The sequence below is a fragment of the Saccopteryx leptura genome, chromosome 3 (genome assembly GCF_036850995.1).
Source record: "Saccopteryx leptura isolate mSacLep1 chromosome 3, mSacLep1_pri_phased_curated, whole genome shotgun sequence".
In the NCBI taxonomy this organism is placed as follows: Eukaryota; Metazoa; Chordata; class Mammalia; order Chiroptera; family Emballonuridae; genus Saccopteryx; species Saccopteryx leptura.
The window spans coordinates 177,800,036-177,823,493 of NC_089505.1; the positions used below are offsets into that span (position 1 = coordinate 177,800,036).

The window sequence follows — 23,458 nt, forward strand, 5'->3', positions numbered from 1 at the left end:
AAAACCGCTTTCCCAGGCGCCATCTACGGGAATTTTCCCAGACCCGCCCAGGTATCTCCCGCCTAGAGAGAGCAGAGGGGCGCGATTCTCGCTGTCCCGCGAGTCTGGTTACGCGGAGCCCGCCAGCCTCCTCGGTCGGCCGGAAGTGGAGGCGAGGCCTACACTTCCCGACAGGCAGCAGGCCACGTTCCCGCGGCGGGGCGGCTGCGGAGAACAGCCGGGCCGCAGTCCCTCCGGAAGCGGCGCGCGGGATGCTGCTGACGGCCGGCTGAGGGCGGGCTGACACGGGCAGTGACCGAGGTGAGGCATGAGCGGCGCCCTCCTCCGGCCGCCTCACGTCCTGCCGCCTCCCCGGACGAGGGGCGCGCGGCGCGGGGCCTAGCAGCGGGCGGCGCGTGCCCTCGGCTTGCGCACTGGGTGCCGCGACTGCGCCGGCGAGGGCGGTGGCCGCCATGGAGGTGAGCGGGCCGGAAGACGACCCTTTCCTGTCGCAGCTGCACCGGGTGCAGTGCCCCGTGTGCCAGCAGATGATGCCCGCCGCACACATCAACTCGCACTTGGACCGCTGTCTGCTGCTCCACCCCGCGGGGCACGCCGAGCCCGCGGCCGGGCCGCACCGCGCCGGGGAGCGGCCCGGGGCGCTGTCGCCGCCCAGCGCCAAGAGGCGGCGGCTGTTGGAGAGCGCGGCGCCGAAGCAGCCGGCCACCCCGCCGGCGGCCGAGAGCAGCGAGGGCGAGGAGGGCGACGACGGCGGCGAGAGCGAGAGCCGGGAGAGCGACGACGCGCCGCCCACGCCCAGCGGCGCCCGCCCCGTCCCCGACTTCCCCGCGGCCCGCTCTGGCAGCCCCGGCAGGAAGGGCGCGGGCAAGCGGCCAGCCGCCGCCACCGCCGCCGCCGGCAGCGCGTCCCCGCCGAGCTGGGACGAGGCGGAGCCGCAGGAAGAGGAGGAGGAGGCGACGGGGGACGGGGACGCCGACGGCGAGGACGACCCGGGCCGCTGGGAAGCCGCCACCGCCGCCGCAGCCTTCGGGGTCAGCGGCGGGACCCGCGCGCACTCCCGGGCGCCGGCAGCGGCGGCGGCGGAGGAGGTCCGTCAGAGGCTGGAGGGCAAGCCGCTGGCCGACAAGATGCGGCCCGACACGCTGCAGGACTACATCGGGCAGAGCAGGGCTGTGGGGCAGGAGACCCTGCTCAGGTCCCTCCTGGAGAACAACGAAATCCCCTCGCTCATCCTGTGGGGGCCGCCGGGCTGCGGCAAGGTGAGTGCGCCTTGCTAGGACGGTGCCGAGCGGGGCTCCTCTCCACGGGCCGCGCGTGGGTCTAGTGGTCGGAGAGCTGCGGCGTGGGCTGACCCCGAAGAATCGTTCCTCCCGTCTCCGAACAGCGAAGCCTGAGTGCAGGGGCTGGTGGAATTGTGATAGGTGCGACATGGCACACCCACCCAGATTCATAGGACAGACACATTTTCTGTCGTTTTCACAACGAGAACGTCTGGATTCGTAGTTTTACAAGAATATGTGGGCATAGATTTGATCTACTTTTGTGTTCCGACACCACATTCATGGCCAAATTCTCAAGGAAACAACGTGCTGTAAATTGCAGATTGTTTGTATGTTACATTTTTAGGTATTACAGATTCAGTTTTGAAAAAAAATCAAAATTTCATTTCTGTGTGCTTTTTTTTCCTATCAGAACACTTGAAAAACAGTGGAGCGTTAAGACTGAATAAAAGAGTAGACTTGAGGTGTTTAAATATGTGACTTTTTTAAAATCCCTAGAAAGAGGGAGAAGTATGAGCACCAGTAAATGAAACACAACACTCAGAATCTGAATTGTAACGGCATTCTCAGAGCTTTCATGTTCCCACTCCGTAGTATACAGAATTTTATGATTTCTCTCCTGTTTGTCATTCCAGTTTCATCTCCCACAACTTAATCACATCTTCCTTTACTCCAGTTCCTGGAGTTCCTCTGTGCCTTCTAGTTTGCATTCATACTTTCCCTTTGGCCAGAAATTGGATCTCAGTCAAATAACACCTTACGGTGGTGGTCGATTTAGTTGATACCCCATTTAGGGAATTGTGCAGTAGCATTTTTATTAATTGTGAAGCCTTTCCATAAAGTCATGAGAACAGCAACATCAGCTGTTGATGTTCCCACAAGGCAAGAAGAATAGCCCCCAGGGAGATAAGGAGGGTGAAAGCAGAAGATGCTGGACAAAAGATTTAGTGGTCTGGGCTGCTCAGCCCAGTGGTGATTACTCACAAAGCCTAGGAAAATGTGGCATGGGAGCCAATAGGCTGGGATTTGCTAAAGCAGCAGCCACAGTCTCACCGTGCTGTACAACTTTTAGAAATTAAAGTGCCACTTTTCCATTCATTCAAGGGTAAATTTGACTGGTTAACAATCTTCCCCTTTGCTTTATTCCCATCTTTATTACTACATATATTGCTAACAACAGTAATGTTTTTAAGACCCTTTGCTAACTCGTAAAGCACCATTAAGTCCAGAAACAGCAGTGTATTCCTTGGATCTCCTTTGCTTTCTGGTAAGTACTAACATAATCAAAGTGCTGTTTCACCTTCCAAAGTAGATGTTCAGAAGTGACATGGAGTCGTCTTAAATGCTGGGTAGTAGTTGTCATTGATCTCTCAGTTCAAAGGCTCTCTGTCCTTTTCTAAGCTGCAGTGATAAGCTTCCAGTTGTGGGATTGTGGTCCTGCACATCAGTTCTCAACCTAGCCCTTTGGCAGTAATGCTTTCTTGTTCCGGAAGAGATCACAGCTGTCACTCATGCTCTACTAAATCAAAACAGCTGTTCTCTTTATTCTACTGGGCTTACAAAGCTCTTAGAGTCCCCATCAAAAAAGGAATCAAATGGGGTTAGGTACAAAGAAAAAAAAAATAGAATTAGCCTGAGGTTCAGATACGTTCTTATTTTATTTATAACATTTAAATTTTTCTGATAATGTGCGATGGTATTTCATATTGTGTCTATGCTGCTAAGCATTTTTAGAGGTCAAGTAGTTTGGTAAATTGTGCTTATGCTGCTTGGGTTTGTACTCATGGGTACTTTTTTCTCCGTGTCTGATCAGCTTTCCAAACTGTCATCTTTCCTAGACCACCCTGGCCCACATCATAGCCAAAAACAGCAAGAAACATAGCATAAGATTTGTGACATTGTCTGCAACAAATGCCAAGACAAATGATGTGCGAGATGTCATAAAACAAGCTCAGAATGAAAAGAGCTTTTTCAAAAGGAAAACCATACTTTTTATTGATGAGATCCATCGGTTTAATAAATCTCAGCAGGTATATTAACTTTTCTTCCTTTTGGTCATTGCTGACATTAAGTATGTGAGATGACTTTGAACAGCATTAAGCAATATGCAAATTCTAGGGATTGTTGTATTTAACTCTGTCTACAAAGAAGCAAAGGCTGCCAGCCCATCTCTTTTGAGCCTGTTTCTTCCCTTTTTCTTCGTGTTTTTTATGACAAAATGGTTTTTCTCTCTGTTAAATGAAATTATCATTTATCAGGGGTCCTCCCGGTTATGACACTGTTTCATTCCTACAACAGTGATGTACCCCTAATTTTGGTGTAAGTCGAAACACCCTGCCCTAAGTCACCTACCTGTCCTAACACAGTTGTAAATCATAATCTAGAACATAAAAACACAAGCCACAGGAAAAGAATACTGTGTATTCTGCTCCACAGTCTGTAAGTACAATGCTAACAGAGTAAGCCTAAATACGCCTTAATTTCTTTTAAGTTTTTATGGGAGTGAGCATCATAAACTTGAAACATTGTATGTTGAGATTGTCATAACCCCAGGACCCCCTGTATATCCCTGAGCTATTCATACCAAAAAAGCAGCTTCAGATCAGTTTTCATGTTTTTAGAAATTTTTAAATATTAGCAATCTAGTGAATAGTGTAACCTAATTTTCGATTTCTCCTTTATAAAGTGTTTTTATTTTCAAGATTAGAGTTTTCTTCACCCCATTATAATAAAAATTTATTTATTAAAAAAAAAGATTAGAGTTTTCTGTAACTTCAGGTTCTTGTCAAGGTGAAAGTCACAAGATCTAATTATTACTGTTTATATTTAAATGGCTTTCTAAAAAGTAAAAGGATTATTTTTGTAAACAAAGCCACTTTTGTATTCTCCCTAAGTAAACATAAACTTTTTCAGGTATACTTTTTAAAAATATATATTTGTTAATGGCTTTGTAGTCAGAGATAGAAATATTTTACAAACGCCTATTAAGCATTTTTGCCGGATATAACCCTCTGACAAGACAGACCTTGAGAGTCCTGACTGGATGCCAGCTCTCCAGGTTTCATGTTGGACCATTAACTCATCTTAGCATCTCTTCCCGATAAGCAGCATCTGATGGTTACATATTCGTTGTTCAGTACACACATATGTTTACCAAGTTTATTAGGAAAATTAGCAACATGACTGAGGACATGTAGTGGAAGATTTTGGAAATATTAATGTTTTTGTGTTTTCTGCAAATAAATAACTTCTACATTTAAACTGTCAGTTTGGCCTTCGAATAAAAGATACTTTTTTAAGTAAAAAAAATCACTTATGTTGAAACTAGAGTAGAATTCTACTTTGAACTCTTAGTCAACCAGCAAGAGACCAGGCTTAGACATTAACATTCCAGATGTGGTTTAGGCTTAAAAAGCATTAATTGTGCTCTCCTGCTCTTGCATTCAGTCAGTGAATGTAAGCTGCTATTCCTGAAACCACAATTAGGAAAAGGAAAGAATGGATATCCACCTTACATAGGATTCTGCTGGTTGTTGTTGACTGGAATCAATTTCTTCTGTTTTCCTCCCATGATAGGACACGTTTCTTCCTCACGTGGAATGTGGGACAATCACTCTGATTGGGGCCACCACAGAAAACCCTTCCTTCCAAGTCAATGCTGCTCTTCTGAGCCGCTGCAGGGTTATTGTTCTTGAGAAGCTTTCAGTAGAGGCAATGGTGACTATTTTAATGCGAGCAATCAACTCACTGGGCATCCATGTCCTAGATTCCAGCCGTCCCACTGACCCTCTGAGTCACAGCAGCCACAGCAGTTCTGAGTAAGTTGATTGTGCAGTATCTTAGGGTCACATGCCTCCCAGAGAATTCCCTGGTGGTCTTCCAGAAAGGGCTGGACAGCAGTAAGGAGGGGGTAGAAACAGAGAAGAAATGTTGATCTAATAATAACAAAAGAGGAGGGAAGTGTGGAATTATACCAAGTATATCTACAAATATTTTCTTTTAAGGTGTAAATTTTGTAGTTTATAATGGCTGTATCTGTAATTCTTCAAGCTATAACATTGCTTTGCCCATGGTTTTAGTTTTTGCGTGTTTGCTTTTGTGCTTAGGACAGCAGTTCTCAACCTGTGGGTCGCCTAAAGCCATCGGAAAATACATATGGCTTTAGGCGACCCCTGTGTTTTGCAGTTCGACCCCCGTCAGGGTCGCGACCCACAGGTTGAGAACTGCTGGCTTAGGGATTTGGTTCTTTACCCAGCACACTCTTTTTAAAGTATTGGAAGACTAAGAATCCTTAATTTAATATTTTTATGGAATAGACTTAATTTCTAATTCTTTCGAGATTTATACTCAGATTCTAGTTTTCTTTCTTTCCTGCAGTCTACTCTTCTTTTAAAAATATTAAGGAAAGCCTGACCAGGTGGTGGTGCAGTAGATAAGAGTGTCGGACTGGGATGCAGAGGACCCAGGTTCAAAACCCCGAGATTGCTGGCTTGAGCACGGGCTCACCAGCTTGGGTGCAGGGTTGCTGGCTTGAGCAAGGGGTCACTCGCTCTGCTGTAACCCCGCATCCACCCCCAGTCAAGGCACATATGAGAAAGCAATCATTGAACATCTAAGGTGCTGCAACAAAGAATTGATGCTTCTCATCTCTCTCCCTTCCCTTCCTGTCTGTACCCTAAATGTCCCCCTCTCTGACTCTGTCTCTGTCAATATATATACACACACACACACACATAAAGTAAAAATTAATGTGCATGGTACCATAAAATTCCTTAAATTATTTTAGCATGATTTTTGCATACTCTAAAAGTCAAATTCAGTTCATGAAAGTAAAGGAATTTTAACTGAAAAGGACACATTAGAGGCTGTCCTTTTCCTTTAAAAGTAGTCTTATCTCTGTATGATGAGGAGTGCTAAATTAGTTCCTTAATTCACAGGATGTATATATATCATGAGTAATCAATTTTATTACTTGAGTCAGAAGTTTTATTTATTTATATTAGACTATATTCTTAGATGTCATTGATTCATGTGTCAGCTGAAATAATGCAGTGGAACATAATCTGGTAGGATAAGAGGCTAATGCTTACCTCTTCATGTTGTGGACCCCACAGCTGCTGATTCCTGCCCCAAGGCCAAGGCCTGGAGGCACTCTTCTGAGAGTATGACAGTACAAGACATAGGCTCAGGGTTTAGGTTTCAACAGTCTCTCCATGTGTCTCACTTCTCCCTTTGCTCATTTCTCAGAATGCGAAGTTATGCTCTGCCTCATGAAAGACCTGGATCATGGCTGAGAACCCCCAGGCCAAAAAAAGTCTAGTTGTGATGGGCTAGCCATCTGCACTGTGGCTCAAAAGGTGTATGGAACTTGTCAGTGTCAGTCAGGTGTACTCATACATAGGAGCCCTTTGTATGCTGGGCATTTGTTATTTCCTCTTCCAGCCACCGCCAAGCCATCATTGAAGTAAAACAAGTACAGTAGATCCACAGAGCTCATCTAAAAAAGGATCTTGCATTTTAACAGGATTCACACGTCACTTGCATATACACTAAAATTTGAGAGGAGCAAGTGAATTAAGTTTCTTTATTGCTGAAACTTAGAGCATGACACAAAGCAAGGATTCTTAATCTACTAAAATTCCCTTCTGGTCAGAGAAACCTCTATCAAATTGTTTCTTTTTTCCACTATCACTCATTTAGAACTGATCCGAACTATTACTTCTTTTCATTCTCTTGTTTACTTTTTTATATTGCTACCTTCCTGGGAAGGCCAGGAGGAGAAGAACTTTTCCTTCTTGTTCATATTCCCAGTACCCAGCACAGTGTCTAACATATAGTATATGTTTAGGAAAGTTTGTGAATGAATAAATAAATCATAACATTCGATGTGAGAGAAGTAGTTTAATTTTTTTTTTTAATAATCCAACGTAAGGGATGATTGTTCCATTGCCCAGGTAATAAAAACCTTTTCCTTTAATACAAGAGTCCAAACAAACTAAAAGCAAGCAGAGTGAAATTAATTGGTTTGCTTGTTAGAAATTCAGACAAAAAGTTAAGTTGGAGGATGTCACAGACCATAGAATGAATTCTTATATTACTAGTGATTCCCTAATAGAAGTGCCTGGCCACTCCAGCTGCCATGGATCATGAATAGTGGATTGTGCTGTCTTTTAGTTTGAGATCAAGTTTTACTTTGTAATTTCCTACTGACTGGCACTAATTACATATACATTTTTGTGGACATAAATTAGATTTGGTTATACTAATCGAGTGCGGAGGAGAGTTTTGATCCCGAATAATCTCTCTCTCTGGAAAGCTCTGAATGTGCATTTGTACTCTTGAGGTGCCTGAGATAGCCACTAGAGCAGCGGTTCTCAACCTGTGGGTCGCGACCCCGGCGGGGGTCCAACGACCAAAACACAGGGGTCGCCTAAAGCCATCGGAAAATACATATTTATAATAAAATATATAAAATATAAAATATATTATATAAAAAATGCAGCTCCTAGCCAGTCATTATAAAATATAAAATATATTATATAAAAAATGCAGCTCCTAGCCAGTCGTCATAAAATATAAAATATATAAAAAATGCAGCTCCTAGCCAGTCATTATAAAATATAAAATATATTATATAAAAAATGCAGCTCCTAGCCAGTCATTATAAAATATAAAATATATTATATATTTTATTATAAATATGTATTTTCCGATGGCTTTAGGCGACCCCTGTGTTTTGGTCGTTCGACCCCCGCCGGGGTCGCGACCCACAGGTTGAGAACCGCTGCTCTAGAGCATTTACAGGGAAATCCCAGATTGCTGACGGCTGTGCGTGAGAGGAGCTGAGCAGGTCCTGACCCTGAAAGCTCATCAAGCTGATGCTCACACCATTCTTAGTTTTACTTGAGGAGTTGTGAATTCTTATGCAATATATATTTGCATATTATAAATTCTCATTAGCATATGATGAAACTGTTCTTTTTTTCTATTTCCCTCCTCCATTGAGTCCAAAGCATTCATGGGTATAAAAATGCAGCTCCTAGCCAGTCAGCTTCACAGCAGTATTAGGGATGAAGCCCCTTGTCTTTCTGCTCTGCCATTTTCATCACAGGGCTTCTACCTCATGCCCCACAGTGGTTACTGGAGACCTATGCATTATATTTGCATTCCAGGCAACAGGAAAGAGGAAGGGCCAAAGAATAAAATTATTACCTCCCTCTTGCCCTCCAGCTTTAGTGTGACATCTGCAAAGTAGTACTCGATACATATACTCAATTGTGGGGTTTTTTTGTTTTTGTTTTTTTGTGTGTTGGTTGTTAATTTGTAAAATATTTAGAGACACAGATTTCCAGCTATAATTTAGCAATAGTGCCTTTTAACCAGACCTGTGTTTCACAATTACCAGGGATGCATTATGACAATACATGTATGTGCACAGGGTCTATCCCTGGAGATTGCAGAATCAGTAAATCTGTGCTAAGATAGACACAGACTGCACTTTTGGCAAGTTCTCTAAAATTGATGCACATTCCTGGTTGAGGACCACTGCATAGCATTACCCTAACCGTGGAATGTTTATTTTCTTTAGTGAAAGAGATTCACAGAGTACTGTTTTGTAATATAGGGAGAACTTAATTGAGCCACGTATATTCTTTTGTTCTGCCATGAAATAACAGGTTTGTTTTCAGTATCTCCTTCAACTTAAATATCCAGCCATCTCAATAGAATCCTCCAAATCCCAGTGTCATTCACCAGACAAACGAAAGAGCAAAAAGATTCATATACCTGGAAGGAAAAAGAACAGGAAGAAGTTGTCTTTACAGCATGCTTTCCACGTCTCTGCTGAGTCCAGAGCGTGTCACTTCAATTGGAGAAACTAAACTGTATCTTTTATTTCTATATCTTTTTAAGAACTATGATCTTTTCCAAAGCATTTATTGTACTTTAACTATTCTTTTCCTGCTTATTATGAAACTGTTGAGGGTTTTTTTTTTATCACATTATAATAATATAATTTATTATCTCGCTTCTTTCTCTATAGGATGCTATGAAATTTCAGGCACTCTATCCTTAAGGTAAATTGTGCCTCATTTAATCCTATTCTAACTTTGAAAAGTTGCTTCCAAATGAAAAATATTTTGTAAGATTATGCTTAAATTTTAAAGTCATGTTAAATTCTCTGGACTAGGAGTACTCTTTCAAGATACTTTGTGTAGCAGTTACAGTTGGCAGAGGAGTTTTGCAAATATAAGTATAAATACAAATGCTCCCTCTCTTAAGATCTCACAGGATGTTCGCACATTTTATTACTCCTCAAAACCTAGGTAGAAGGAACTAGCATTCGGGAAATACTGAGTGGTAGAACCTTTTGAACATCTTAAACAGTGTTCTTAATAGCAAATTTCCACTTGGGGATTTATTGTTGTGACCATTGCAAGTGCTGTCAGCAGTCACCTTTTATTGAACAGAATTGCTGGAAGATTCATGTGTGTTTAAAAATACTCATTTTGGACAGGGGTGAAATTTGGAGTATAGGCCAAACTGAAGGGGTGGAGGAGTGGAGCAGCAGGGGCTTAGGTGAGAAGGCCCTGGTTTTATTGTGGCAGCATGCCTGTTCCCCATGGCTTCCAGTCTGATTTAGAAGGATAACAATAGGACAGCCTGTGCTTTGGTTAAGTTTAGAAATTGAAAGAAGGATTCTGTTTTCCAACCACATAAAACACAAGCCCATTTTAAAAAGTTTATTCACAGTGTGCTGTTTGTATAAATCTGTGAAACAGTCTTAAGAGTTGTCTTCTCTCAATTAGAAGGGCCTACTCAGTGGCTTAATACAGGGACTCATGGAAACGGCAATATATTAAGCACTGCAGTAGTAAAGGCCACACATTTTTTTCTGTCCTCAAAGTACTCCTGTCGTTATATACGAAGGACAAATTCATAGAAAAGGAATGCATACCAAAATATTAATGAAGGTCATATAGTAATAAATGACTTTTAACCCTTTCTCTCTATTTTTAAAATTTAATATAGTGTACATTTTGTAAAGAAGTAGTATTTAGGATTCTGGTATATTGTTTTGTTAAAAACTTATTTAATTATTAATGATGCGAACTGTACATAATTTCCCAATTTTGTTTTAAATTAGATGTAAGGTTTATGGGTGAAGGGTTAAATGGATCATAAAGGAAATTCAACAAGGACCATAGTAGCTCTAGGTAGAGGAGATAATGGATTTAGGCAGGGGTGTTAAAATACTTTCTAATATGTTGTAATGTAAAAGGAAATAAATGTTTCACTCTGAAATGGGGGGAAAATTGAAGTTAATCCATTCATTATTGTGCAGACATTGAATGCCTATTCTCTACCAGGCTCTGGGGATACAAAGAAAGAATAAAATGCAATTCCTATTCTTGAGGCCTTGGCATTTAGTGGGAATGGAAAGATAACAGTTGTGTTTTTGTTTCCTTAGTTTTATTTATTTTTTAAATCATTTTTTTTCAATTACAGTTGACATACAATATAATAGCAGCTTCACATGTACAACCCAGTGATTAGACTTTCTATAGCTAAGTGATCATCCTGATAAGTGTACTCATCTGACACCATACATACTTATTGACTGTTTTCTGTATGTTGTACTTACATCCATCCCTGACTATTCTCTAACAACCAGTTTGTACTTTTTAATTCCTTCACCCTTCTTCACCCTTTTCACCCATCCCCCCAAACACCCCTCTATCTGGCAACCATCAAAATATTCTCTATCTATGGGTCTGTTTCTCTTGTGCTTGTTTATTTATTTATTTATTTATATTTTTTTATAGAGACAGAGAAAGAGTCAGAGAGAGGGATAGACAGGGACAGACAGGAACGGAGAGATGAGAAGCATCAGTCATTAGTTTTTCGTTGAGCGTTGCAACACCTTAGTTGTTCATTGATTGCTTTCTTTTATGTGCCTTGACTGCGGGCCTTCAGCAGACTGAATAACCCCTTGCTTGAGCCAGCAACCTTGGGCTCAAGCCAGTGAGCTTTTGCTCAAACCAGATGAGCCCACTCTTAAGCTGGCGACCTTGGGGTCTCAAACCTGGGTCTTCCGCATCCCAGTCTGACACTCTATCCACTGCGCCACCGCCTGGTCAGGCTTTATTTATATTTTTAAATTTTTCCATTGATTTGAGAGAGAGAGAGGAAAGTGGGGAGGGAGAAGGGGGAAAGAGAGAAGCATCAACTTATTTTTCCACATAGTTGTTCCATTTAGTTATTGCTTCTCACACGTGCCCTGACCAAGGATCGAACCGACAACCCTTTGCTCTGGACAATGCTCCACCAACTGAGCCACCCAGCCAGGCCCAATTTGTTTATTAGAGTCAATTGTTGATAGATAGGCATTTATTGCCATTTTATTTATATCTTTTCTTTATGTTTTCTTTTTAAGACCCTTTAACATTTCATGTAATACTGGTTTAGTGGTGATGAACGCCTTTAGTTTTTTTTGTTTGTTTGGGAAGCTCTGTATGTTCTTTGATTCTAAATGATAGTTTTGCTGGATGGCGTAATCTTGGTTTTAGGTTCTTACTCTTCATCATTTTGAATATTTCTTGCCATTCCCTTCTGGCTTGCACATTTTCTGTTGAGAAATCAACTGACAATGTTACAGTCTCTCCCTTGTAGGTACATAACTAACTGTTTTTCTTGCTTTTAAGATTCCCTTTTGGCTTTTAACTTTTTGCATTTTAATTATGTTTGTCTTGGTATGGGCCTCTTTGCATTCATCTTTTTGGGGATTCTCTCTGCTTTCTGAACGTGTATGTCCACTTTCTTTCACCAAATTAGGGGGAAAAAAGGGAAGTTTTCTGTCATTTTTTCAAATAGATTTTCAATTTCTTGCTTTTTTTCTCCTAGCACCCCCATGTTGCAAATGTTGGTACACTTGAAGTTGTCTCAGATGTTCCTTACAATTTCTTTCTTTTTTTTTTTTTTTTTTTTTGAATTTTTTTCTTTTTGCCGCTCTGATTGGTCTTTTCTTTCTCTTTTTTTTCCCCCTCTTTTTTTCACTGCTTTATATTCTAAATCACTGATTTGATTCTTGGCTTGATGTACTGTTCTGTTGATTCTCTGTAAGTTATTCTTCATTTCAGTAAGTCGTATCCTTCATTTCTTACTGGTTCTATTTTATAGTTTCTGTGTCCCTTTTTATGTTTCTTTGTTGAAGTTCTTACTGAGTTCCTTGAGTATCCTTCTAACCATTGTTTTGAACTCTATATAGTATGCTTACCTCCATTTTGTTGAGTTCTTTTTCTAGAGATTTCTCCTATTCCTTCATTTAAGACATTTCTTTCTCTCCTCTTTTTAGCTGTTTCTCTGTTTGTTTCTGTGTATCAGGTAGAGCTGCTGTATCTCCCAAACTTGGTAAAGTGTTAGTAGGTGTCCTATAAGGCCCAGTGGCATAGCCTCCCCAGTCGCCCAAGCTGGGCGCTCCAGGTCACCCCTATGAGGGCTGTGTGCACAGTCCTGTTGCATTTGAACCGTGGTTGCTGTTGGTGTCACTGGAAGGAATTGACCCCCAGGCTGATCAGCTTTGAGGACTGGCTGTGACTACTGTGCAGGAGTCAACCCTACAGAGCAGGACTTACTTCACTGGGGCTTTGGTGCTTTTCAAGTCCAGCCCAGCCATTGAGCATGTCGCTCATGGAGGTGGTAGGGCTGTACTCTGGTGTGGTTTGCAGTTGTCCACCAGGAGGTTCTAGGACCTTTCAGGATGTGCAAGGTCAGCCACTGCCTATGCCCTGCCTGAGGCCACCCAGCACGAGCTATCTACCTAGTGATGTGCCGATGGCTGCTACTTCTTCTGGGCTTGGAAGTGCCCGGTAGAGGCCAACGTGTGAACCAAGGCTGACTGCTGCTAGTGTCCGGAATTTGGGCTTCCCGATGAAGATGGTGGCATAGGATAATGCAGTACTTGTATCTTTCCACAACCTGGGGCCACTTAGAAAGAGGTTTGGGGTACACAGAGACTAGATGCTGCTTGCTTAGAAATTTTAGGAAAGTCCAAAGTATGAGCCAAGACAAGCCATTTGTATAGAAAAACCATGGAGACAGCTTGGGTGGGTCTGCAAGTTGGGTGGGGTAAGGTCTCAGAGAATCACTTGAACAGGGTAAATAGTGTGAACCAGGTTGATGGAGTCTCAGATGTGGCACTCTGAGAAAGGGGGAGAAAGCTGCCCCCAGCACTTGCCCTGATGCCCAACAATCCATTTTCCCCCCATTTGCCCCTGGTGCCTTTGAAGCTGTTGCCCCAGCGCTGGAGCTCAGAGAGAGTGAGTCTGAGTTAGTCTGGAGGCTTTTGGTTTCTAGGAAGCTTTCCAAGGAGATGGAAGCTGTTCCTTTCATTAGTTCTGAGGCTGAAATGAGATGTTCAGGCTATTGTATTCTTCTGCTTCCCCTCCTCCCCAAGACCCACACACATGGTGCGCAAGCCAAGTGTATATACCCTTTTCTTGTGGGCACATTGGGTGCTGCCACCACCCCTCTGATATTGTTTCCTCCTGACATACTATCTTTTATTCTGTATTATCTGTCATTTTCTTCCAAAGCATCTACAATTTGCTAATATCTGCCTAACAAATGGTCTACCAGCTTTACAAAATGCTAGTAATGTGGTCTTAGTGTGTGTTTTGAGTATTTAGTCAGGAAGGGGGAAGGATGGACCTCCAGACTCTAACTATGGCTCTGGGACCAGGAAGGCTTTCAGGAGTCTGATAAGGGAGCTGGTCATCATCAAGCTGTACAGCAAAATAGGTGCTTCATGTGTGTTTAAGCTCCAAAATTAGCAGCTGGAAGTCTTGACTTAGGTAAATTAGGGAATAGGATGAAGCAGCCTTTAAGATGTTATAAACAAATCTTTTTAGTTAATGAAATACAAATTGGTATTATTCAAGCCATTCACCAAGCAGAGTAGTGGGGTTGGTGTACAGTAAGGAAATCTACATTGACCTTTGAAGACAAGCTGGGTGCCTTTTTGAGACAATCTCCATCCACCCACCCAAGTCCCCATGCTGTGACCCAACCCAGGTGGTACCTGTGCATTGCTTTCTAAGTAGCTGATTTGGACAGTCCTAATCGACTTACTCATGAGAGTAGACATTTTCAGCTGAAGTTTGTCAGTAACATGGTGAGTTGTAACTGAAAAATTGTGCTCTACAGCTAGCCAGAACTTAATAAGACCCCTCTAAGTTACTAAATGTGTTAGATAGGTTTTCTAACTAGAGGAGAAATAGAACATTTTGCTCAGTTACACTTGAAAATGAATTATTGTTAAACTTTCTTTATGAAGGTCCACATTTAGAAATGTGATAATAAATTTTAGTCCTGATGTTCATAGAGAGGCTAGGTGACTTACCCAAGATCTAATGGCTAATTCTGGCAGAATCTTCTGATAGATGCATAGGCCAGTGACCTCTGCTACTCTGTGCAGATTACACAGGTGATTAATAACCACCTGGAAGTACACCCCAGGCCAAAATCCCAGAGACCTGCTTCTAGGTCCATCTATACCGAGAATAATTGGCTACCTAGTTTGTTGTTTGTGAAATGACTGAATTGAGCTGTGTAATCTGAAGCCTTTTAGAGCTAACTTTTTGATGTGACGTTGTCTCTTGCCTGTGTGGGAAGTGGTCTTAGCAAACCTTTGTTGTCAGGTTGTGGACTGTGTTTGAGACATGTTTTCTGTACGTTAGAATGAGGCACTGGTGTTTCTGTAGTTTTCACTCTAATGTAGAATAGAACCATAGAGACCACATGCCCACAGCGGCTTTCTAAAACTTTCCATGTCTCCTCCATACTCACTTCAGCGTGTGTGCTTATACAGTGAAGTACCCTCGTGCCTCAGTCAGGTCAGTTCTCAGTATCGGTAGTTCTAAACTGTGTTAACAACATAAGTTAAGAATAAAGAGCAGAAATCTTGAACATAAGGTGGTTTTTGGGGACCTTGCTAAGCCATAAAAGTTTGCTAAGAAGCGCTATAGAATGAAAATTGTGTAATATAAGTGTGACAATAACTAACATTGGTTGTGTTGCAGGCCCTCCGTATTCATAGAGGCTAAAGCAGTAGACACTCTGGCTTATCTCAGCGATGGGGACGCCAGAGCTGGCTTGAATGGACTGCAGCTGGCGGTGCTGGCCAGGTTAAGCTCTAGGAAGATGTTTTGTAAGAAGAGTGGGCAAACCTATTCTTCCAGTAGAGTTCTGATCACTGAAAATGATGTGAAGGAAGGCCTCCAGAAATCTCACATTTTATATGACCGAGCAGGTAAATAATCTGAAATGTGAAATGAGTTGTATACACACACTCACTTCCAGGCCTTTCCCCTTCCTCTGGGTCCAAAGCATGAAGAGTGTTTCTTAACACTTATCTCCATACTGGTAATAGAATTAACCCTTACACTCAGAGTCAGATTTCAGACACCTGGCCTCCTAGCTGTCTCAGCAGAGGCACAGAGCAGCTGTCCTGCTAAGAACTGGGCAGACTTTTCAGGTTTGAAATTGCAGGCTTCTAATTTATCTTATAAGATAGTACTTTTTTGATTCCTTGCTTCTGGCACCTTTTAGAACACAAGCATTTTTTAAAAACCTATACATGCAGTTGACATTAATTTTTGTGATCATTTGTAATGACAGTAAATAACAAAAGGACTCTTGAAATAAGTGACTTTTTTTTATTACAGTGGTACCTTGAGATACGAATTTAACTCATTCTGTAACCGAGCTCGAAAGTCAAGTCAACTCGTATATCAAACTGCCAATACTGGACCGGTGTGCCAACTAGCAGCAGCGTCCTGAATCATGACTCAGATCTCAGAATTTCGCTCGGATCTCAAACAAAAATACAGACCGAGTCGCAGCTCGTATCTTAAAAAAAATTTGTATGTTGGTCTGTTCGTATCTCAAGATACCACTGTAGTTTAATATTAGATAATTAAAGTCCTTAATTTCTAGAGTCTGAACAAAACATTATTTATTTGGATCTTGTTGCTTTTTATTTTGTAATAGCTTTTTTTAAAAAGTTAAAGTTGCTTTGTGCAGTTACCTCTTTTTAACTTTTTTTTTTTTGTATTTTTCTGAAGTTGGAAACGTGGAGGCAGACAGCCTCCCCGCATGCGCCTGACCGGGATCCACCTAGCATGCCCACCAGGGGGCGATGCTCTGCCCATCTGGGGCATCAATCCACTGTGACCAGAGCCATTCTAGTGCCTGAGGCAGAGGCCATGGAGCCATTCTCAGAGCCTGGGCCAACTTTGCTCCAAAGGAGCCTCGGCTGCGGGAGGGGAAGAGAGAGACAGAAAGGAAGGAGAGGGGGAGGGGTGGAGAAGCAGATGGGCACTTCTGTGTGCCCTGGCCGTGAATCGAACCCGGGACTCCTGCACACCAGGCTGACGCTCTACCACTGAGCCAACCGGCCAGGGCCTGTGCAGTTATCTGTTTTTATTGGACCATATTTACAGATATCAGTGTTGATACTAGCACTTATTAAATTCATGAGCTGGCAATATTAAGTGTCATATGTACAGCACATTTGTATCTTTTTATAAAAGATATGGGTGCCTGACCAGGTAGTGGCACAGTGGATGGAGCGCAGGACTGGGATGCAGAGGACCCAGGTTCAAGACCCCGAGGTCGCCAGCTTGAGCGCGGGCTCATCTGGTTTGAGCAAGGCTCACCAGCTTGGAACCAGGGTTGCTGGCTAGAGCAAGGGGTTACTCTGTCTGCTGTAGCCCCACGGTCAAGGCACATATGAGAAAACAATCAATGAATAACTGAAGTGCCTCAATGAAAAAAATTGATGCTTCTCATCTCTCTCCCTTCTGTCTGTCCCTGTGTATTCCTGTCTCTGTCTCTCTCTCTGTCTTGGTCAAATAAATAAATAAATAAATAAATAAATAAATAAATAAAGATGTGGGTGAAGAAGTTAAGAGTACTAGATTAGCCTGGACTTCTAGGGCTTGAGTATTTTGTGATTCTAGATAGAGTCCTATTGCAGTAAAGGGTAGAAGTTCCACACCTTTAAAATCTGTGCCGGAAAGGAAAGCTAATAATTGACTGTTCCAGATGTCATGTGGGCTGTACCATGTCCTTAACAGTATTTTTGAATGCTTTTTGATGTTGAGGAGTACTTCTTACTGGTTAGAGAAGGGGGCCATGACTTTGGTTCCAGGCAGTGCCTCCTGATGAGTAAACGGAACAGTTGTGTGACCTTGGAGAAGTGACTGAAGCTCTTCAGCCTTTGTGCACCTCAGCCACTGGAGATGGGTGGCTAATGGTACCAAGGACACAGAGGAGGCATGTAACTAACAGTTCTGATATGAATGTGCCTCTCACCAGGGACATCTCTGGTAGCCAGCTCTCTGTTGCTTTTGTCATATGAATGCTTGCAAAACTGAAAAGTAAAACATTCTGGAGGTAGAGTTTTGCTTTATTTTTGGCCAAATACAAGAATTGGAGATACAAGCAAAATTTAAGAGGTAAAAATAGTCCCACATTCTGGACTTCCCAATGTTTCTGGGGGTTCCAGCAACAGGGGTCTCTTTGCTTACTTGTAAATGTCCTAAAGAGACTCTTCATTTGATTGGACCAGCTAGAACTGTTCTTTCACATTGTATCAGACTGTCAGCTAAAAGTCAGAGGCTCCCATTTAACATAACATTAGCTAACATTGAATGAATCTCAATATTTTATAAAAATTTTCTTTTTCTTTATTAATTCTAAAAATAATTTTAAGGGATCACTATTAATATTATCCTCATTTTACAGATGACAGAACTTGCCTAATTTCACAAAGCAAGTGGTTAAATTCATCCAGGTCTGACTATCTCTCAACCCTGTGCAAACACTTAAGCCTGCTCACATTCATGCACATTCACACATACCTACTCACGGACACGCACACACACACATAGATACAGTGGGCGTCAGACACCTCCAGTCCTAGGGTCCCTGCTTTTTGGGCTCACATTCTGTCACAGGAGCTATGTACACTGGGGATCACCTTCTCTAGCTCTTTGCTGCCCTGGAGCCAGGTCTTGAGTACCCACACAGTCCCCAAGCTCAAACTCCACCTTGCCCTATCCTGACATCTGTTGTGTGTGTATACAGTGTCTGCACCACAGTGTATCCGGAGATACTCCAACATGGTTCAGATCTTAGAGAATCAGGCTGTGTTTCATCAGTAGGGATGATAAAAAGCATTGTCCTGGCAACCTGCTAGCTTATACTTTTGGGCCTTTTTTTGACTGATGAGACAAAGACCCTTACCCTAGCGTTTTAATTATATCCTTTAGTGTCATTTAGTATGTAGTTACTTTTAGGGCCCAATAAATCTGCATTAGAATGAAGAAATTTCCAAGTGAAAACACATTCTGTACCATGCTTGAGGTCCAGGTTCTATATAAATAATGTGATTTTAAGTTATAAAGTGGTATATAATAAAAGCAAAAGTAGAAGTTAATACAGAATAACATCTAATACTGACGTTTCTAGAATGCTTGCTCCATATCATGCATACTAATTTAATATTTACAACCCTGTGAGCTAGCTAATCTTACAATATTTGTGCTACAGATGAGAAGGCACAGAAGGCACAGAGGGTCAGTAACTTCCCATAGCTCCATGGCTAGTACGTTCGGCATTCAGACCCAGGCTGCTTGACTTCAGAGCCTAGGTCTTAACCATACTGTTTTTTATTACTGTCCATGAGTAAAGATACAAGAAAATGAGTTACCTCTGTGGCAAGGAAGATTCATTGTCATCTCCTTGTTTATATTTGACAAAATGTAGCGGAAGTGGCTTCTCCATCTCCTCCAGGTCCATGAGTTGACCAAGCCTGCATGACCTTGGCCTCCTCCCCTTGTCCAGGCTCAGCACTAGAAGGGAACAGAGCACAGGGTCACTGTCCAGGCCTATGAAGGTGGTAGGCCAGGACCATGTGGATTTCATGCAGGATACTTTTCTGCCAGTCTCCATGTCACTGTGACTTAGCTGAGGAAACCCTGGGACAGGTGACAACTTAGTCTACAGAAATCCAGCAGCCCTGCTGAGACCGTTGATCTCCTCTGGTTCTCCACTGAAACATGGAAGGTTCTCAGGCCCACAGTCAGCCCCTCAGGTCCTCCTCCTCCTTTGGCGGCCAGCCTTGTATCCCAGGCTCTTCATCTGAAGATTGGTCATTTCACCAGCATAGTCAGTCACTGGGATTTGTTCCTGGGGCCCAAGTGCTGAGTAGAGCAAAACATGGTCTCACTGGCCTCAGCATGATGAGCATAGGCCAGCTGCTCCTCTGGAGGGACTGCTGCTAACAAGAACCCTTCTGCTTTCCTATGGGAAGGGTACCCTCTCCCCAAATTTAAGGAAGAGATGGTGGTCAGAAAATAGTTAAATGTGTATAAATCCAAATGTTTAGGTAGAATTTTCTCTTCTTAGCTGGGTTTTTGAGCAACAGAGCAACGCCCCAAATGGGCAGAGCATCACCCCCTAGTGGGCTTGCCAGGTGGATCCCAGTCGAGGCACATGTGGGAGGCAGTCTTTGCCTCCCCTCATCTCAAAGTAAAAAATAAAAGAATTTTCTCTTTTTAAATATGCTTTTGTAAAGCACATTTCACTGATTTGTTTATGTGGGTAAGACCAAGTGGTGAGGGAGAAGGGAGGGCTACAGTCCCTTCAAGTGAAAGCTGTTGGTCCCTGTGTCAGTCCTGGGACCCTGCCACACAAGTGTGTCCCCACACCAGATTTAAATGACCACAGATTTCAGATATCAGAAAAGCAACTGGAAGTGTCTCTGAGGAACAGATGGTCTGTAACAGCTGTTCTTGTCACTTGACTCTTCACTTTAATGACTGCATCCAGGCATGGGTTTGGTTTTCTTCAGACTGACAATGACACAAGGTGGAACCAGCACATTGGGCTTGCTCCCCTTCCACCCTTCGCTGTAGCGCACCCACTGAAGTCTGCAAGAACCTCTTTCTTTTCTTTTTTTTAAATTTTTCTGAAATTAGAAGCGGGAGGCAGTCAGACTCCCACATGCTCCTGACCAAGATCCACCTGGCATGCCCATCAGGGGGCGATGCTCTGCCCATCTGGGGCGTTTCTCCATTGCAACCGGAGCCATTCTGACACCTCAGGCAGAGGCCATAGAGCCATCCTCAGAGCCCCGGGCCAACTTTGCTCCAATGGAGCCTTGGCTGTGGGAGAGGAAGAGAGAGACCAGGAAGAAGGAGAGGGGGAAGGGTGGAGAAGCAGATGGGCGCATCTGTCTGCCCTGACTGGGAATTGAACCTGGCACTTCCACATGTAGGACCACTCTTCAAAGTGAATGTCCCCTCCGTTCGCTTGGGCTGTGCTCACATTCAGTGTAGACAACCAGTTTTCCAGCAGCTTTCTGCTCTGAGTGGGACAGACTGGCACATGGACCCGCAGGATCGTGGCCTGCTGCAGCACTCCATACCGGTACACTGTACCCTTCTCTGAGCAGCTCAGTGAGAACTGTCAAACCTCGTTTTCCTCAAGCTTTCTGTTTTGGCTTTCTTAAAATCCACCAAGTGAGATCAACCTCGGGCTTGGGGTGGATTCTGCTATGAGCCCTGCGGATCTCCTCTCCCTGCCGGTAACTGAGCAGGTGTTTTTTGTCCAGGAGAAGAGCATTACAACTGCATCTCTGCCCTTCACAAGTCCATGCGGGGCTCGGACCAGAGCGCCTCCCTCTACTGGCTGGCACGCATGCTTGAAGGAGGAGAGGACCCACTGTATGTGGCAAGGAGGCTTGTGAGGTTTGCCAGCGAGGACATAGGTCAGTGTGAGGGGAAGAGCCCAGAACCTGACATCTGTGTAGGTTGGGGTGGGGTGGAGTGGGGTGGAGGGAGGAGATGCTGCTTTTTGACTTGAATTTCTTTGCACCTTGTGGGATTTGTAAGGAGAAGAGTTAAGTATGAATTCAGTTTATTTTTTGATATTGTGTGTGTGAGTTTTTGAGTGTTTATGTTCTGAAAGTCACCATTCTGTTTCCCCTTCAGTAGTGATTTTTCTAACATGAGTATTAAAATAGAAAAACTTGTAAATTTGCATTCCAGTCAGGTATTCAGGTTTTTATTGGATCACTCCTGAGATAGAAATGGAAGGTTCTGAACATTATTTAAAGAAAAATGTTTTAAAAACTTTTCTTTGGTGTTAGTAGATGTTTTATTTTTCAATGTAACCATCTTCACGACTGTCTTCATGGCTCTACTCCTTGTTTGTTGTACATGCAGTATCTTAATTTTTTCTGCTGGATATAATAGTTTTTATCCCTGAGGAAACAACTTTCAACATGACACAGTAATCATTCAGGAAATGTATTGAATAAGCTAATGAGATCAGAGAAAAATGAGTCTGTTTTGCACAGTGGGATGTTTGGTCAGCAGAGTCTATGGGCAGTGACAGCCTCTGGTCACCGTGGCACGTAGAAGGTCAGGACGGGGGTGCATTGCAACTTAGACTTTCTCTTTCTGTTGTGACAGGTCTGGCCGACCCATCTGCATTAACACAAGCAGTTGCTGCCTACCAAGGCTGTCATTTTATAGGCATGCCCGAATGTGAGGTAATCAGCACTATTCTTTGCACACCATTTCCTTTCTCTGGTGCTCTGTCCCTTTGTGGATTTGAATATGTGTTCTGTCTTCACTATTAATGTATGGGCCCACTGAAGAAGCTGCTTGACTTTTTAAAAGCTTAAACTTTATGGGGGGGGGGGGGCTTAGGTATCATCAAGGTCATGTTTTCAAACTTTCTAGAAGTCTGTGGCTCAAAAGAGGTGCTCAGAGCCCCCTGGGAGCAGAGGTGTTGAAGGAGCTAAACAGAAGTCTGCAAGCTCACCCACAAACAGAGCAGCTTCATGTTTACGTTCTTTACATTGGGTTTTAAGAAAAATTTCATTTAATAACAAGTTCTTTAAAGGAGAGCAAACCACTGGTCTGGTCCCACCTCTCTCCTCATGTAGGAATTTCTTTTTTCTATCATAAGTGGTTATCCAAACTAGGCAGAAAGGGAGTTATAACAGCACGGTGGGAATCTTTTTAGAATTAACTGGAAAACTAGTAATGGAAACTCGCTGGCACCTTCATAACATAACTTTTCCCCTAGGTGCTTCTGGCCCAGTGTGTCGTCTACTTTGCCAGAGCCCCAAAGTCTATTGAGGTGTACAGCGCCTACAACAACGTCAAAGCCTGCCTGCGAAACCACCAGGGGCCTCTGCCCCCCGTCCCGTTGCATCTGAGGAACGCGCCCACCAGGCTGATGAAGGACCTGGGCTATGGCCAGGGTTACAAGTACAACCCCATGTACAGCGAGCCTGTGGACCAGGAGTATCTGCCGGAAGAGCTGAGGGGCGTGGATTTCTTCAAGCAGAGGCGGTGCTGACTCTTAGGATATGGCAGCACAGGGTTACTTTTCCTTTTTTTTTTTTTTTTCTTTAATAGGAATGGTCAGAAAGTAAATGGAGTGTGAAGCTGTTGCCTGGCGGAAGTTAAAACAGACCAACTTTTTGTGCCAGAAATGTGAGAGTTCCTCAGGTGGAGGTAACAGTCACTTCAGCTAAGTGTGTACTGTTGGAATTTTGTTCACTTACACTGCAGTGTTTATGCTGATGATAGTGTCTGGCAGCTTGGTGCAATGAATTAATGTTATGAGGAGTTAATCTATTTTGTCATAGTATTTAAGTCATAATGTCATTTCAGAATTCCATTCTGTAGGATTCTTTTTTCCTTAAAAAATGTATATTCAGGGTAGTTTTAATTGGTAAAAAATAATGTAATTGTGATTTAATACTGCATAATGTTTTGAGTATTTTTTTCTATGCAAAGGTCTTACGAGCCAGTAAAACTATTTCAAAGTACTCCTCCGTTCTCTCGTGTTTTTCCCACTGTGGAGCCATCCTGAGGTCCCACCATCTGTCAGATCAAATTGTGGTGGGTAAATACTGGGAAAGAAGGACTATCACAGGTGAAATTGGGAAGTTTAGTGTGTTTTTTTTAATGAATTTTAATTTTTTAAAGGAATACATGTTTTAAATGGCTTACGGAAAAACCCAGTGGTCTGTTCTGTCTCTCCCTACTCCCTCCAGTTTCTTCGTGCAGCTCCATGTTTCTAAATGACGCATT

At 43.1% G+C, this 23,458-nt stretch overlaps 1 protein-coding gene across 1 annotated transcript; it reads left to right on the top strand.

The window, feature by feature from the left end:
* Positions 1–320: 320 nt before the first annotated feature.
* On the top strand, positions 321–23,193 carry WRNIP1 (WRN helicase interacting protein 1). The gene is made up of 7 exons (XM_066376916.1): positions 321–1,259; positions 3,119–3,310; positions 4,857–5,098; positions 15,359–15,588; positions 20,959–21,114; positions 21,821–21,900; positions 22,443–23,193. Exons 1-7 carry the CDS (start codon positions 453–455, stop codon positions 22,716–22,718), a joined length of 1,983 nt encoding a protein of 660 aa, XP_066233013.1. The 5' UTR covers positions 321–452; the 3' UTR covers positions 22,719–23,193.
* The last annotated feature ends 265 nt before the right edge of the window (positions 23,194–23,458 follow it).